Here is a 14,309-nt window from a genome sequence, read left to right on the forward strand (position 1 = left end):
TGATACAGCTCGAGTCACTCTCAGTAATGCTCCTATTGTGCCCAGCTTTGGGATGGTAATTGTATAACTGCTCTCAAAAACTCGGGATGAAATGTGGTCCAGGGAAGCCACAGAAATATCAGCCACTTGGTTGGGATTTAATTCCTTAGGTGAGCCTGCTACCAGCTGCCTGGAGAGTGTGTGTGAAAAGGGGTGAGAAGTTAGGGGTGTTTCCTCCTTTAAAGCTCTTTAAATCTCCTTTAAAGTTCTTCCCTAGTGGAGAATTGTTACCTCTTGGTTCTGTGTCTCAGTGGGGGAGAATTTGTCTCACTCTTGGCTGCAGTTTGAGAAAAGGTAAAAGATAATCAGTCACTCATCTCCTTTCAAGTGTGATTCTGTCCCAAAAAGTAGGTGTGGGGAAAAGATCCCTGTCCTTTGTTTCAGGAGGTGTTCTGTTGATTTTTGTGCAGAATAGTTATTTATTTTCCTAATAATTCTTTCTAATCCTGAGCGGGCTCCTTGTCCCCCTCTTCACCTTCTAGAGGTGGATACAGCAGAGGGTAGGACTTGGCCTTTGGAATTTTAATGCAGATTTGCAGGGAAATCAGATTATTGCCCAACATTTGTCGGGAAGCTGAGGGAGGATCTGCAGCTTTAAAGTCAAAGTAAAGAATTTTGCTGTGTAATCCCCCATCCAGCGAGGAACAGACGGGGGGGGGATTGATTACTCAGGACTTGGGAGCAGAAAAATCCTGTTTCATCATCAAACTGGTGCAGGGATTTGTCAAGTGGGGGTTGTGGATTTGCTCTGTGTGTGCCAGGAATTCTGTAATGGAACAAAGCTGCTCCAAACACCCGAGTTTTCCGTTGCTGGAGCTGCTCCTCCCACTGATTATAAGGAGTCATTGGGATTGGGTTGGGTGGTTTGTTTTTTTTTTTTCCCCCCAGAAGCTGTTTTTTAGCATTTCTGCTGCATCTTTGGCTTTTAGGTGTGCACGTGCTGCACTGCCTGTGTCCAGATGGTTGCCTTGGCTCAGCTGAATAAGGAGCTGCAAAGACATTCCCAAGCAAGTGGAGTTTGAAGGGATTGAGTTTCAGACTCGCTGAATGCGAAGGAGTTTGAGCTTCCTGTGAATGTCTCCTCCAGGCAGCTGTGAAGTTGTGATGGAGGGAGTGAATTAGGTTGTCTTTGGCTTGGAATCTCCTCGGGTTCTGGGGGGGATCTAAAGCAGCTTTTCAATTTTAGAGGTGCTTGGAGGGCAGCAGTTGGCAGCTCCACATAGGAAATCCCAGGCAGCAGGAGCGATGTTTGTTCAGCAGGAATAATAACCCAAAGTACAACTTTGGGTTGTACTTCAACCTTTAAGAGGCTTTAGGGCCAGAACTCATTCTTTTGGCCTTTCCCTTCCCACTGTGGGATGCTGGTTACACCAGAGCCTCAGGTGGTGTTTGAAAAAAGAGACAACCCCAAAAAAACCCTCCCCAGAAGTCAGTAGTACTCGTGGAGAGCTGAGTGCCTGTCCTCCCTCCCTCCCTTCTCCTGGCACTCCTGCTGGCCCTGCTGAGCAGCCAAGTGCATCAGGAAACTGCCTCCACAAGGGGAACAAAAAAAAGGCACCTTCCTGCTCCTGGTGGTTGTGTGGGAATTCCAGTGGAAGGAAGGGAATGGGAACATGAATTCCCACCTGGGGCCAGGTGGCAAAGCCGACTGCTGTTGCTGCCTGTGACAGTCTGGAGTTGTTTAAACCAGTGGTGAATGTTTGTTTGTTGTAGGAAACTTCACCTTCATCCTTTTTTCTCTGGAGAGGACTCGATGTGGCAGGGGTTTAATGCAGGTTTTTAGGGAGAGCTGGGCTGCCTTGGCCTGGACCAGTTGGGAATATCTGATGCATGAGAATATGTTTTAGGATTTTACAGGTTGGATCTCATGGAAAGGGCTTGGAAGCATTAGAGTTCCTGGGAATTGGGGGACAGGGAGTGCTGGGTCAGCACAGGGAGGGTTTAAGCAAACAGTTTAATTTGCAGTAGAGAAGCCAGAGTGCTCCCAGCCCCTGCAGCTCCCCTGGGAATGCAAGGTCATTAAGCCACCATACCTTAATTGCCTGTGACTTCTCCATGCCATGGATCGAGGGCCACTTGAAAAAATTCCATCTTTCCTCTTGGCTTCGAGTCCAGATTTGCCTTTGCTTAAAGCCCTTGGCTGGGAGCCACGATTGGAAGTGATGGAGCCCAGGAACTGGGATCATTAATCCATGGCTCCCTCTGGTCACTGTGCAGTTGCAGGAAGTGCTCTGTGGCAGGCCTGGGATTTATTGCAAAAGCTGTTGTAGAATTTGAAGTGCAGTGCTCCAAGTCCTGGGATGCAATTTTTTAGGCTTTTTTTTTTTTTTTTTTCTATTTTCCCCCCAAAAAAACCCACGGAGCAGCAGCTTTTGATTTTTCTCATGCAGCTCAGCCCAGACTGTGTACTAATGTGCTAGTGATTAACTTGCAACCTTGCAGTGCCAAACTCTCCAAAGTTTGCAGGCTGCCAAAACTGGGCTGTTCTCTTCAGGAGCTTTTGTATTCCACTGGTAGGAATTCACACAGCCCTTTGCTGCAATCACATCTTTGTTAGAAGCAGTCCTCTTAAACTCGAACAAAAAGTATTGTTGATGGTTTTCCATGGGTCTTTTGCTCTGGATTAAATTACTGGCACTGAGTAGTCAGTTTAAACAACACAAAAAAAATGTAGCTTTGAATCTTTCATTTATGTTCTGTTGCTTTGGAATTTGATGTGTGAGGAGCTGCTTTGAGTAAGAAAACCCTGAAGGCCTTCACCTCCTAACCCTGGTGATGTTCAGCTCTGTCTTTCCTGGTACAGGTTAAAAAGCTCACAAAGTAGCAGAGCTGCAAATTCAAACACACTTAAGAGCACTTCAGATTTGGGAGAGGAGGAGGGGGAAACTTGATATCCATTGTCAACCTTTGGCAGAAGCTGCACATAACACACATTCCTCTGCACTCCTCAGTTTCGGGAGGTTGGAGCTCTGCTCCTGCAATCCTGCTGGGGTTTGGGAGGTTGGAGCTCTGCTCCTGAAATCCTGCTGGGGTTTGGGAGGTTGGAGCTCTGCTCCTGAAATCCTGCTGGGGTTTGGGAGGTTGGAGCTCTGCTCCTGAAATCCTGCTGGGGTTTGGGAGGTTGGAGCTCTGCTCCTGAAATCCTGCTGGGGTTTGTCTCCGCTATCAGATCGTTGTAAAAAAAGATAAAAATGTTTATGGTTTGCTGTGGTCCTTTTAAAAATCCACTGGGGGGGAAGTGTTGCTGCATTCCTGAGCTGATCCTTATCCAGCCTCTCTCAGGTGTTCACTCACCCTCTGACCACAACCTGCAGCTCGTCCAGCAGCAGCAGGAGCCCTCCAGGCTCCCAACTTCCCAGCAGGAATCCAGCCAGTCCTTCCCTCTGACCCAGGGCACCCACATGCTGCTGCAGAACAACAGGTTTGTTGTCTGGTGGACTCGGGGTCAAAATTCCTGGGATCTGAAGGATGGAGTCAGCAACCAGCTCCTCTCTGCTGCTGGAAGCCCACTTCAGATTAACACCTTGCACATAAGGACTGTTCTCCTGAAAATCTTCCTTTCTGCCTCAGTACCCCCAGAGTTACAGGAAGAAAAGCCAAACCCTTATTTTTTGGTGCTCTTTTCCCACTGTTTGCTGGCAGTTGGGTGCCCTTGGCATGGATTCTGCTTTAAATGCTCCATCTCATCCCTCTTAAAGTTGATTTTCAAAATCTTGGAACTCCCCAGCGCGGATCAGGAGTCTAAAGTTCTTCTGCTTGATCCTGTGGAGGATTTTTTCCCCCTGCATTTGTTTCTACTCTGTATTTTTTGCAGCTATTTCTGTGTTATTTGAGCCTTGTCTGTGTCCTGCACCCCAGCACGGTGGTTAACTCAGATTAAACCCTGAGCAGAGCTCAGTGAAACCTGTACTTAAAACTAATTTATTCATGCAGCTCCTGCATTTATGTGCTCTGGGAGCAGGGGTTTAAGGCTGAAATCACACTATTCCAGAATAAACAGCACTTGAAATTTTAGAACAATAAAAGCACGTTTCCAGTTCCCTTTGTCACTTGTGGAACAGCTCAGCTGAACATCCTGGAGTGTGCTGAGGCTGAAACCCAACACCGGGGTGCTTGGAGTGATACCTGAGTGTGGAAAACAAGTCCTTTTGTGACTGAAATTGCTGTTGCAAACCAGCTTTGTCATTCAAGAAGTCGGTTGAGTGGCAAGTTTTCCTTTTAGGATGAAAAGCCTGTTGTTGTGTCCGAGTTTAGCAGTGGAAGATGCTGCTGCAGAAACCATTTCTCAGCTGCTTTGGAGCACATTTAAGGTTCTTAAAGATAATTTCTCAAGGGTTTTTGCAGTGGTTGAACGACACAGGGAGCAGAACTTGCAAAGTGAGGTCCTGCATAGCTATTCCAGGTTTTTTTGGCTGAAGGATCATACAGATCCACATCATGTTGGAGGCAGCGAGTGGGACCTGAGTTAGGAAGGAGGAAACACCAGGTGCTCTCCCCTGGCTCTGTGGAGCTTCAGGACACTTTAATTCTGGGGAGGTTCCCTCCCCCTGTCTCTCCAGCTTGGCCTCATAGTTTGGATGTTTGCATCCACAAATAGTTCCAGTGCTGTGTAAATACCAAACTGCTTCATTTTGGGGTGGATTTGGGATCCCTTTGCTGAGCAGGACAGGAACTCCAAAGGTGGACTCTGCTTCTGAAGTCACTTTTTAAATAAAACCAACATTGTGTTTTATTTTGTGGTTAAATGCAAGCAAACCCCCCCCTCCTGCCCTGCTATAGAGATTAATGTGCTTTTCCAAGTGAGAGACACAGATTGGGTAAATAAATCCTAAGCATCTTGTTTGGGATAATTATTAAGAGTCCTGCTGCACTGATGGAAGTGTTTAATATTGAGGGGAATTTTGGTGCAATATTTCACCATTTGTCAGGATTGTGGCAGCTGTTCCCAGCATTCCTGGTGTCCAGATACTGTTCTTGCTGCAGGTTTATCATTTATCAGCTCACCTTTCATTCCTGGGCTCGGCAGAAGCTTTCCCTGCCATGGAATTCTGAGCATGAGGGTGTTCCTTTGCTTCCTCACATTGAATTATGGATTATTCAGAATCTCCATTGATCTGCTCGGGAACTGCAGCATGTTGGGTTCAGCTGATTCAGTGAATTTTAAATGTTTTATTATTCTAATCTAAACCTTCCTGAGTACAAACCCCTCTCTGGGGCTGCCTCTGACCAAGGAAATGTTTTCTGTTCCAGAGGTTCACGCCACGGGGTTCAACTACCAAAACGAGGATGAAAAGGTTACTCTCTCCTTTCCCAGTACCCTGCAGAAAGGTAGGAGCTATTCCCCTGCTTCCTGCTGCCTCCAGCCCTGGGTTTGAGGGCTTTGCACTTGGAAAAGCTGGAGTGGGACAGCTCTGCCTTCCCTGAAGCTCCCCAGTGTGGGTGTGGTGCTCCCTGTGGATCTGCCCACCGCGGGTCACTTGGGGAGCCTCTGGAGCTGGAAATGTTGTTTCACTAAGGCTGGTATTTCCTGCCAGCACCTGAGGTGGCTCTGATTGTTTCCCTGCTCTTGGGAGGCAGGAGCTGTTCCTGTTATTCCTCTTGAGCTGTTCCCTCCTGAGCTCATTGGAATTACTGCAGGATTTTCCTCACCTTCGATGTTTGGGTTCTTCTGGAGCTGCTGCAGTTTCTTGCTCTGAGGAGCCCGTGGGTTGAAACAGCTCCTCAGTTTAAATAAAGCAGTTTTATTTCATCTGGATAAGTACAAATAGGAAATTCTGGGATGATCAAGCAGGAATGTTTGGTTCTATGGGATCTTGGCTGCTGCTCTGGGCAGGCTCAGGTTTCCCCTTTTGCACTGAGACATCAAGGGCAGAATAAATCCTGAGACTAATTGACTTATGAGCTTGAGCACTGCCACAGCTCCATCTTGGCTTTGTAGTGGATTCCACAGGATGCCATTATTGCTTATATCCTATATTTGTGCCAACTTTAAAGTGAGGATTAGAGGATCAGACTTTGGGAATGGCTTAAGGTTGGTCTCTCCTGGTTGTGCTTTGTGCTTAGAAGGTGAGACTGAGCCCTGCAGCAGCCTCTGGTAGCAATCCTAAAAATCTGTGGGGAGCCTGGCTTTGCTCTTCTGGAGTTTGTCTGGGGAGAGTGGAGGGTTTGTGGGGGGCTGGCACGGGAGGGACGGAGAGGAGCCGAAGGGGCCTGGTGGTCCAGACCGAATCCATGCTCTGTTTGGCACAATCCAGTGACAACACCCCCCTCTGTTTGTGTTGCAGGGACAGGGACACTAAAGATAGACTTTGTAGGGGAGCTGAATGATAAAATGAAAGGGTTTTACCGGAGTAAATACACCACCCCCACCGGAGACACCCGCTACGCTGCTGTCACTCAGTTCGAGGTACGGGCTGCACTGCTGCTTTCAGGGGGGATTTAGGCTTGGGAGAGGCAAAGGCACAGTTTTCCTGCCTTTATCTCTCCCCTCTGGGTGAATTTCATTATTTCTTACTCAAATTTAAACAGCCTTTACGCTGCGGCCTCCGGGGCAGGAAATTGGGGCTGTGCCAATTCCCCAGGCAGGGCTGGTGCTGCTGTGGGATGCATCCTAGGCATGCAGGAGCTGCAGTGTTCAGGAGCATCTCATGATTTAGACACGCTCAGATACCTCTGGGAAACCTCCTTTTGTGAAGCACTCGAATCTTCCTTTAACGGGGCCGCTGTGTTTTATCTCCCCGACATCCCAAACGTGAGCCACGGCCCGTCCCTGTTATGTAAACCCCACCAAAATGGCAGGATTTGAGTCCAGATTGCAATTCCAGGGTGCTCCTCCTGCTTACATAAAGCAGGCAGCGCTTCCCTGCCGGGGGCAGAGCGTTTTTTGGGAGCGGGCTGATGGAATATAAATAGGTGGTCGTGTGTGCAGGGCCTGTGAACGCCTGGGTGCCCTCTGTGCTTTCACATGACTGAGCTTTGCTCCTCTCATGACTCTGCTAAATTTTCCTCAGACTGTACAATTCCAGCAGAGCACAGAGGCCTTTTCAGCTGCTTCTATTTTTTCAAGCCGAGGGTGAAATAAGAATAAAATGCTCTGATGCAGAGGTCAAGAGTGTCTGTGATTCACCCACTTCTTGCCCCAAAATAAGCTGAATTTGTGTGTTTTGCTGCCACAATCTCCTGTGATTTATTTATTTAATGCTCTTTTTTCAGGCTACTGATGCTCGCAGAGCTTTCCCTTGCTGGGATGAACCTGCTATTAAGGCAACATTTGATATTTCTTTGGTGGTTCCTAAGGACAGAGTAGCTTTGTCAAATATGGTGAGTCCTTGATGTGCAAATAAACAGTGTTTTAAATAAAGCTGTGATAACACCAGCTGCTTAATTGATAATTAATAATGTGTCTTGGTAACAGAATTAGGAATACAGGCTGCCTTGCTATTGCTAAGGAGCAATAAATGCAGAGAGCTTTGAAACAAGGTGGTATTTGATGTCAGGGGCACAAAACCTGAACAGGTTGGACAAACCTGGTGGTTTAAAAAAATATATATATAATAAATAGTGGTAAGTATATATAATATGTGTAAAATATATAAAAATATATTAAAATATATAAAAATAATACATATAAATAATATATATGTAATAAATAATAAATCTTGGCATATGTCAAGCCACGTGCTGGTTGATTAAGAGTGGCTGGGGAAAAGTCCTTTATGTGTTACCCAGAAGCACTTGAGATAAATCAGAGAGTTTCCTGCTCTGGAGAATTTCTGTCCAGAACTGGGATGAAATGTGGAAGCAGAAGTACCTCTGTCACAAAATGGGCATTTTTAGTTTGCTGCCTGCACATATTTTTAGATGATGTTGCTGGAGAAGAGTCAGTTTAAAAATAGACTTTTTTTTTTTTTTTTTTATTCCTAACATTGAGAGTTACCTGTAAAGTCTGGCCTGGCCTTGACCACGTGGTTTCTGTTTCAAGTGAAAGTTTCTGTTTCAAAGGAAGGTTTGTGTTTCAAGCAAAAGCTGGAGCCTTCCTAGGATGGGAGCAGTGCTGGTTTTGAAGGACAGATGCTTTGGAAATAATGGAATATAACTTATAACTTGACAAGAAGCTGAACAGGAGCCAGAGTGTGCCCAGGTGGCCAAGAAGGCCAATGGATCCTGGCCTGGCTCAGGAACAGGGTGGCCAACAGGGCCAGGGAAGTGATTCTTCCTCTGGACTCAGCGCTGGGGAGGCCACCCCTGGAGTGCTGTGTCCAGCTCTGGGCCCTCAGCTCAGGAAGGACATGGAGGGGCTGGAGCAGGTCCAGAGGAGAGAAACGAGGCTGGGGAAGGGACTGGAGCACAAGTGCTGTGAGGAGAGGCTGAGGGAGCTGGGGGGGCTCAGCCTGGAGAAGAGGAGGCTCAGGGGAGACCTCCTCACTCTCTGCAACTCCCTGACAGGAGGGGGGAGCCGGGGGGGGTTGGTCTCTTTTCCCAGGCAACCATCAGCAAGACAAGAGGGCTGGGTCTGCAGCTGTGCCAGGGGAGGGTTAGGTTGGAGATTAGGAAGAATTTCTTTGCAGAGAGGGTGCTCAGCCATTGGAATGGGCTGCCCAGGGAAGTGGGGGATTCTCTGTCCCTGGAGGTTTTTAAGCTGAGACTGGATGTGGCATCAGTGCCATGGGCTGGGAACCACGGCGGGGTTGGATCAAGAGTTGGACTCGATGATCTCAGAGGTCCCTTCCAACCCAGCTGACTCTGTGATTCTCCGATTCTCTGAAATCTTGTATGTTTTTACAATATACAATATCTCCAGGTTGGACAGGGCATTTTAACAACTGCAGAACCACGCCGTGGCCTGGACTTTAAACCCTAACCCCCTTCCATTTTCCCTGTGTGACTCATGAGGATGGAACAACGTTGTGTAATCCCGGTTTCGCTTCCCCAAAAAAGACTTGACGGCTCTGTCCCTCTGTCCCTCTGTCCCTCTGTCCCTCTGTCCCTCTGTCCCTCTGTCCCTCTGTCCCTCTGTCCCCCCAGAACGTGGTGGACAGGAAGCCCTACCCGGACGACGAGAACCTGGTGGAGGTGAAGTTCGCCAGGACCCCGGTGATGTCCACGTACCTGGTGGCCTTCGTGGTGGGCGAGTACGACTTCGTGGAGGCGCGATCCCAGGACGGGGTCCTGGTCCGGGTCTACACCCCCGTGGGCAAAGCGGAGCAAGGAAAGTTTGCCTTGGAGGTAAATGAGCTCAGAGGGGCCTAGGGTCCAGGAGGGATCCCTGGACACGCCTCTGCTCTGGTCACTCTGCTCTGTCGCCCAAATCCGTGGGGTTTAGGGGTGTTTTTAGTGGCTCGAGGAGGCTGAGCTCCATATTAACCAGAATTTCAGCTGTGGGCAAACCAGTGTCTGCAGTGACCAAAACACGGGGTTTGACTCAGTTCTGATTTGCTTTAATGGCTTAAAGAGTTTGATATCAAACAGAATTTCAGTTGTGGACCAATATCTGCAGTGACCGAAACACGGGGTTTGGCTCAGTTCTGATTTACTTTAATGGCCTGAAGAGCTTGAGTTTGATATCAAACAATTTCAGTTTTGGACCAATGTCTGCAGTGACCAAAACATGGGGTTTGACTCAGTTCTGATTTACTTTAATGGCTTAAAGAGTTTGATATCAAACAGAATTTCAGTTTTGGACCAATGTCTGCAGTGACCAAAACATGGGGTTTGACTCAGATCCGATTTGCTTTAATGTGCACAAAACCTGAACAGGTTGGACAAACCTGGTGGTTTAAAAAATGTATGTATAATAAATAGTGGTAAGAATATATAATATGTGTTAAATATATAAAAAATATATAAAAATAATAAATATAAATAATATATGTAATAAATCTTGGCATATGTCAAGCCACCTGCTGGTTGATTAAGAGTGATTAAGAGCTTGAGTTTGATATCAAACAGAATTTCAGTTATGGACCAATATCTGTAATGACCAAAACATGGGGTTTTGACTCAGTTCTGATTTGCTTTAATGTCTCAAAAAAACTTGAGTTTGATATTAAAGAGAAGTTCAGCTGTGGTCAAACCAACGTCTGTAATGACCAAAACATGAGGTTTTAACTCGGTTCTGATTTGCTTTGGTGGCTCAGAAAGACTGAGCTCGTTAAAGAGAATTTCAGTTGTGCACTAAAGCAACGACCAAAACAGGTGGTTTAACTCAGCTGAGTCAGTTCTGATTTGCTGATTCTCTGATTAAAGTTCTGATTTGAAGTTCTGATGAAATTCTGATGAAATTCTGATTTCTGCTGAAGTTCTGATTTGCTGATTTCTGGGGAAGTGCTGATTTCTGGGGAAGTTCTGGTTCTCTGATCTCGACTTGGGCCCGAAGATGATGAGAAGTCCTGGAGGGTGGCGACAGCCTGGGAGAAAACAGGGATGGGGAGTCTTCCAAACCATTGTGCTCTGGGAGTGGGGCTGCTGGAAGAAATCTTTGTGCTGCTTTCTTAGTTTCAATCATGAATTCTCAAGTTTTCCCCAGTTCCAAGTTAACAGGACATTTCTCCTCTTATTTCTTACAGGTTGCTGCTAAAACTCTGCCTTTTTATAAGGACTACTTCAATGTTCCTTACCCTCTTCCTAAAATTGATCTCATAGCTATTGCAGACTTTGCTGCTGGTAAAGTAACTCACTTTATTGATGAACTGTATTTAATTTGAATTTGAAACGTTTAGGAAGAGGTGTGTGTATCAATATCAATAAACCTTTGTATTTATTTTATAAAGGTGCCATGGAGAACTGGGGCCTTGTTACTTATAGGTATGCTGTTAAAATACTGTCTTTCCCCCTCTTTGTTCACTAATTCTTGGAATAATTGGATTAGCTTTAGGGAGCTGTAATTACTGGGTGTCATCCCAAATGAGACAGAGTAAATACCTTCAATTCTTGCTTCGGTTTGGATCATTTTGGTGGCGTTGAACAGCTTAGGAAGGCAAAACATCAGCTCTTGCAGGTGCTGTCCAAGGGTGTGAGGTTTGCAAGTGTCTGGCAGCACTGCCTGTTCTGCAGGAAAACTTTCCTGGCCCCCTTTTTTTTCCCCTGTAAAACTCCCTGACACAGCTGGAAGAGTTTCTCCTTTTACCTCGTGGGCAAGTTGGTAAATGTAACACCCACAGAGTAACCGTGTGGAGATGAGCAAATCAAAAACATTAACTTGCCTTTCTTTTCAGTTCGATTTTTTTTTTTTTCCCCCTCCTTCTGATCAAGTACTCTTGGCTTGACATTATTCCATTGTCCGTGCTCGTTGTCCCAACGATTTCCCTGCATTTTGAAACAACCTGTAAGCTCCGGACCCGAAATCCTGAAATAGTTTCAATTCCTCCTGCTCGAGCTTTTAATTTGGCCTCAAAAAAAAATCGACCCAGAAATTCGAGCCCAGGTTTCAAATCTGTTTGTCTTCTCACTGCAATTCTGATGAAATCTGATATTTTGCTCCCTGTGGAAAAGAAAAATACGTGTGTTTATCCTGGATGAGGGGAATTTTTTGGAAGCTTAACGGTGCTGTTCATTTTCCCCCCTTATGCCGAGTTTGGGTTGGCTCCATCCCTTTGGGAGGCACCAGCTGAGGTGCTTTCCCTGGAATTACAGCATTCCAGGGGTTTTTAAGAGACCCCCAAAGCCCTGCTGGGGGCTAGGGGAAGGTTTGTGCCTGGCTCAGGGAGCACAAGTGGAGAAACTTGTGTAAGACACCTTGGAAGAGGCAGAATTCCTTTGGGAATGAGGGAGGCAGGGCAGACGTGCTGTGCATCCCTCCTCCAGCTGAGGTTCTTAGGTTATGTAGGCGAGCTGGCTGATAAATAAAGGATGAACTTTTACTCCTGCCTGCCTTTTTCCACTTGTCTTCTTGCATGCCATAAGGAATTCCTGCTCCAAAGCATTCCAAAAGCTGTGGAACTGCCCAAATGTCTACGCTGAAGTAGCTTTTGGGTTTGGGTTTTTTTTAAATTTTATTTTTTCAGTCGTGCTGATCACTTTTTAGCTTATTTAGGTGATTTAACCTGCTTTTGACTGTGTTTTTTCCCCCTGGGCTCATCCACCCCCTTGCTCAGTTCTCCCTCTCTCTCCACCACAGGGAGACAGCTCTGCTCATTGACCCCAAAAACTCCTGTTCTTCATCTCGCCAGTGGGTTGCTCTGGTTGTGGGACATGAACTGGCTCATCAGTGGTTTGGAAACCTTGTGACCATGGTATGTAACAGCTACAAATCCTGTGTAACAGCTACAAATCCTCCATGCCCAAATGCATTGGAGTGCCCCCAAGCAGCAGCTGGGCGTCTTTAAATTAATAAATGTCATATTTAAGCCGTGCTTTATTCCCACTTTATTCTTTACATTCCTAGATCTTTTCCAGGTGAATTAATCTGGAGTTGTTTGGCTGTGGCCCTTGTTAGAATTTAGCAATATTCCAGTGTTTTCCTTTCAGCTGGGAATGATCCACCTGTCAGGCTTTATCCCAAGCAGTCCCAGCTCATTCCAAATCCTTCCAGGCCTGTAGCTCCTGTGAAATCTTCAGGATAAACGTGGGGCCAGTGCCCAAATGGTTTGGAATTTAACTCATTTTAGTGGGAATGAAACCACTTGGGAGGCAGCAAGAGTGAAAATCTGTAAAGAAATTCCATTTAGTGCTCAAACCAACCCTGGACCTGTCAGAGCTTCTGCTGGGAACAAATGGCTCCAGCTCCCTCTGGGAATTGGATTTGACGTTCCTGTTCCAATCCCTGCTGGAATCCAAATATTTCACAGGTTCTGAAGTTCTTTTTTTTAGTAAGAAATTAGTGTTTGGTGAAAAAAAAAAATGGTTTGGAGCCCTAAATCTTCACTCTTTAAACTGTAAGTGAATGGAGGGGGAAACAAACCCAGCGTAAATATGAATTTTAGTATTAATTTTAATATAAATTAAACCAAAAAGCAGAGTTTGGGAGACTTTTCTCCGGGGCCATGGAGGCAGCTCTGGCCATTCCTGTCTGTGGCAGCTTCCATGTGAGAGCAGCACAGTGTTTGCAGGGAAAAGCAGTAGTGAAGTGGTGTATTTTTAGCTGTCAGTGGAGTTGAACAGCTGGAAGCAGGGAGAGCCAGCATCCTGTGACAGCCTGTGGGATGCCAGGAAATGCTCACACTCCATTAGTGACCACAAACCTGTTGAGAACTGGGGACAAAAAGGGCTGAGAAAGTTCACAAAACCTTCTAAAATATACATTAAATCAGCTTTTTCCTTTCCTTTTGAAGCTCTAGCTCTTCCCAAAATTTCCTTTAAGAGCTTTTTCTTGTTGGTTATTATCTTCTGTGATGCAGCTCTGCAATAGGAAAAGGCATTCCAGTGTTAGATAATTCCAAGAAAATCAGCTTTCCCTCCTCTCTGATGAGGGGAATGGAGCAGAAGACCTCAGTAGCATCTCTGCTTTGCTTTGCCACTTCTGGCCAGCACAGTTTTTCTGATAAATAAGAAGAACTCCAGGTGTGTGAAGAATTCCTGGGTGTGCTGGAGCCTTGTCTGGGAAACAGGTGCACCAGAGATGTAAAAGAAAATTGGGTGGTCTTCACTCCAAAAATAAAGCAGTGGAGTTTGTCACAGCTTTCCCTGTGGAAATTCCACCCTCCCAGGGGGCAGTGGTTCATTCAGAGGAGAAGCAGGAGGTTTTTGGGACTGGATCCTGTCCAGCTCCTTGTGCTGAGGCACCAGTGGCACTCTGAGTTACCCACCCCTTTTGCATCTAAAATGGGTGGTTAAAGCATGGAAAAGGGTCTTTCCTTCCTCAGTATCCTTAGCCTTTTTCCTTACCTTTTCTACTTCATTTAAATATTAAATACTAATATTAAATAGTAATATTCAAGTGAAAGGCAGAATTTTAAAATGTCACTGTCACATTCTTACCTTTAAAAAAAACAAATCCCGCTTTTGGCTGGTGAGGAACAACTTTTGAACTGCTCACCAGGCTTCAGGTTTCCATAATTTAGAATATTTCTCAAGATTCCAGGTTTTTCTCCTTAATGTAAGATAAAAAAACCAGGACAACAAACCCCAAACCAACTCTTTGTCCCACAATTTGGGGAAGAAAGACCCCGTTGTGTCCCCGCAGCTTTGCTGCCTCCCGGACCTGCAGCTTCGCCTGGCGCTGGGTTTTCCCTACTCCAGGCTGTTCCACGGCTCTGCTCTGACCTCTAGTCCAGGCTCTGGGAACTTCTCCTCCATGTAAAGTTCCTAAAACTTAAGGGGGAGGCAGTTTTTGG

The 14,309-nt window shown here is 46.1% G+C and overlaps 1 protein-coding gene across 4 annotated transcripts in view; it reads left to right on the forward strand.

Moving 5' to 3' along the window:
* Positions 1-14,309, forward strand: part of NPEPPS (aminopeptidase puromycin sensitive) — a 41,103-nt gene that overhangs the window by 10,569 nt on the left and 16,225 nt on the right. For all 4 annotated transcript variants that reach the window (XM_027719653.2, XM_027719655.2, XM_027719654.2 and 1 more), the window contains exons 3-9: positions 5,290-5,367; positions 6,324-6,445; positions 7,252-7,359; positions 9,064-9,264; positions 10,605-10,701; positions 10,809-10,842; positions 12,155-12,269. In XM_027719653.2, the coding sequence (XP_027575454.1) occupies positions 5,290-5,367; positions 6,324-6,445; positions 7,252-7,359; positions 9,064-9,264; positions 10,605-10,701; positions 10,809-10,842; positions 12,155-12,269 (755 nt within the window). The remainder of the gene's footprint in view (positions 1-5,289; positions 5,368-6,323; positions 6,446-7,251; positions 7,360-9,063; positions 9,265-10,604; positions 10,702-10,808; positions 10,843-12,154; positions 12,270-14,309) is intronic.

This window comes from Pipra filicauda, unplaced genomic scaffold, assembly GCF_003945595.2.
Source record: "Pipra filicauda isolate LSUMZ 115617 unplaced genomic scaffold, ASM394559v2 scaffold674_size163209_pilon, whole genome shotgun sequence".
Taxonomy (NCBI): Eukaryota; Metazoa; Chordata; class Aves; order Passeriformes; family Pipridae; genus Pipra; species Pipra filicauda.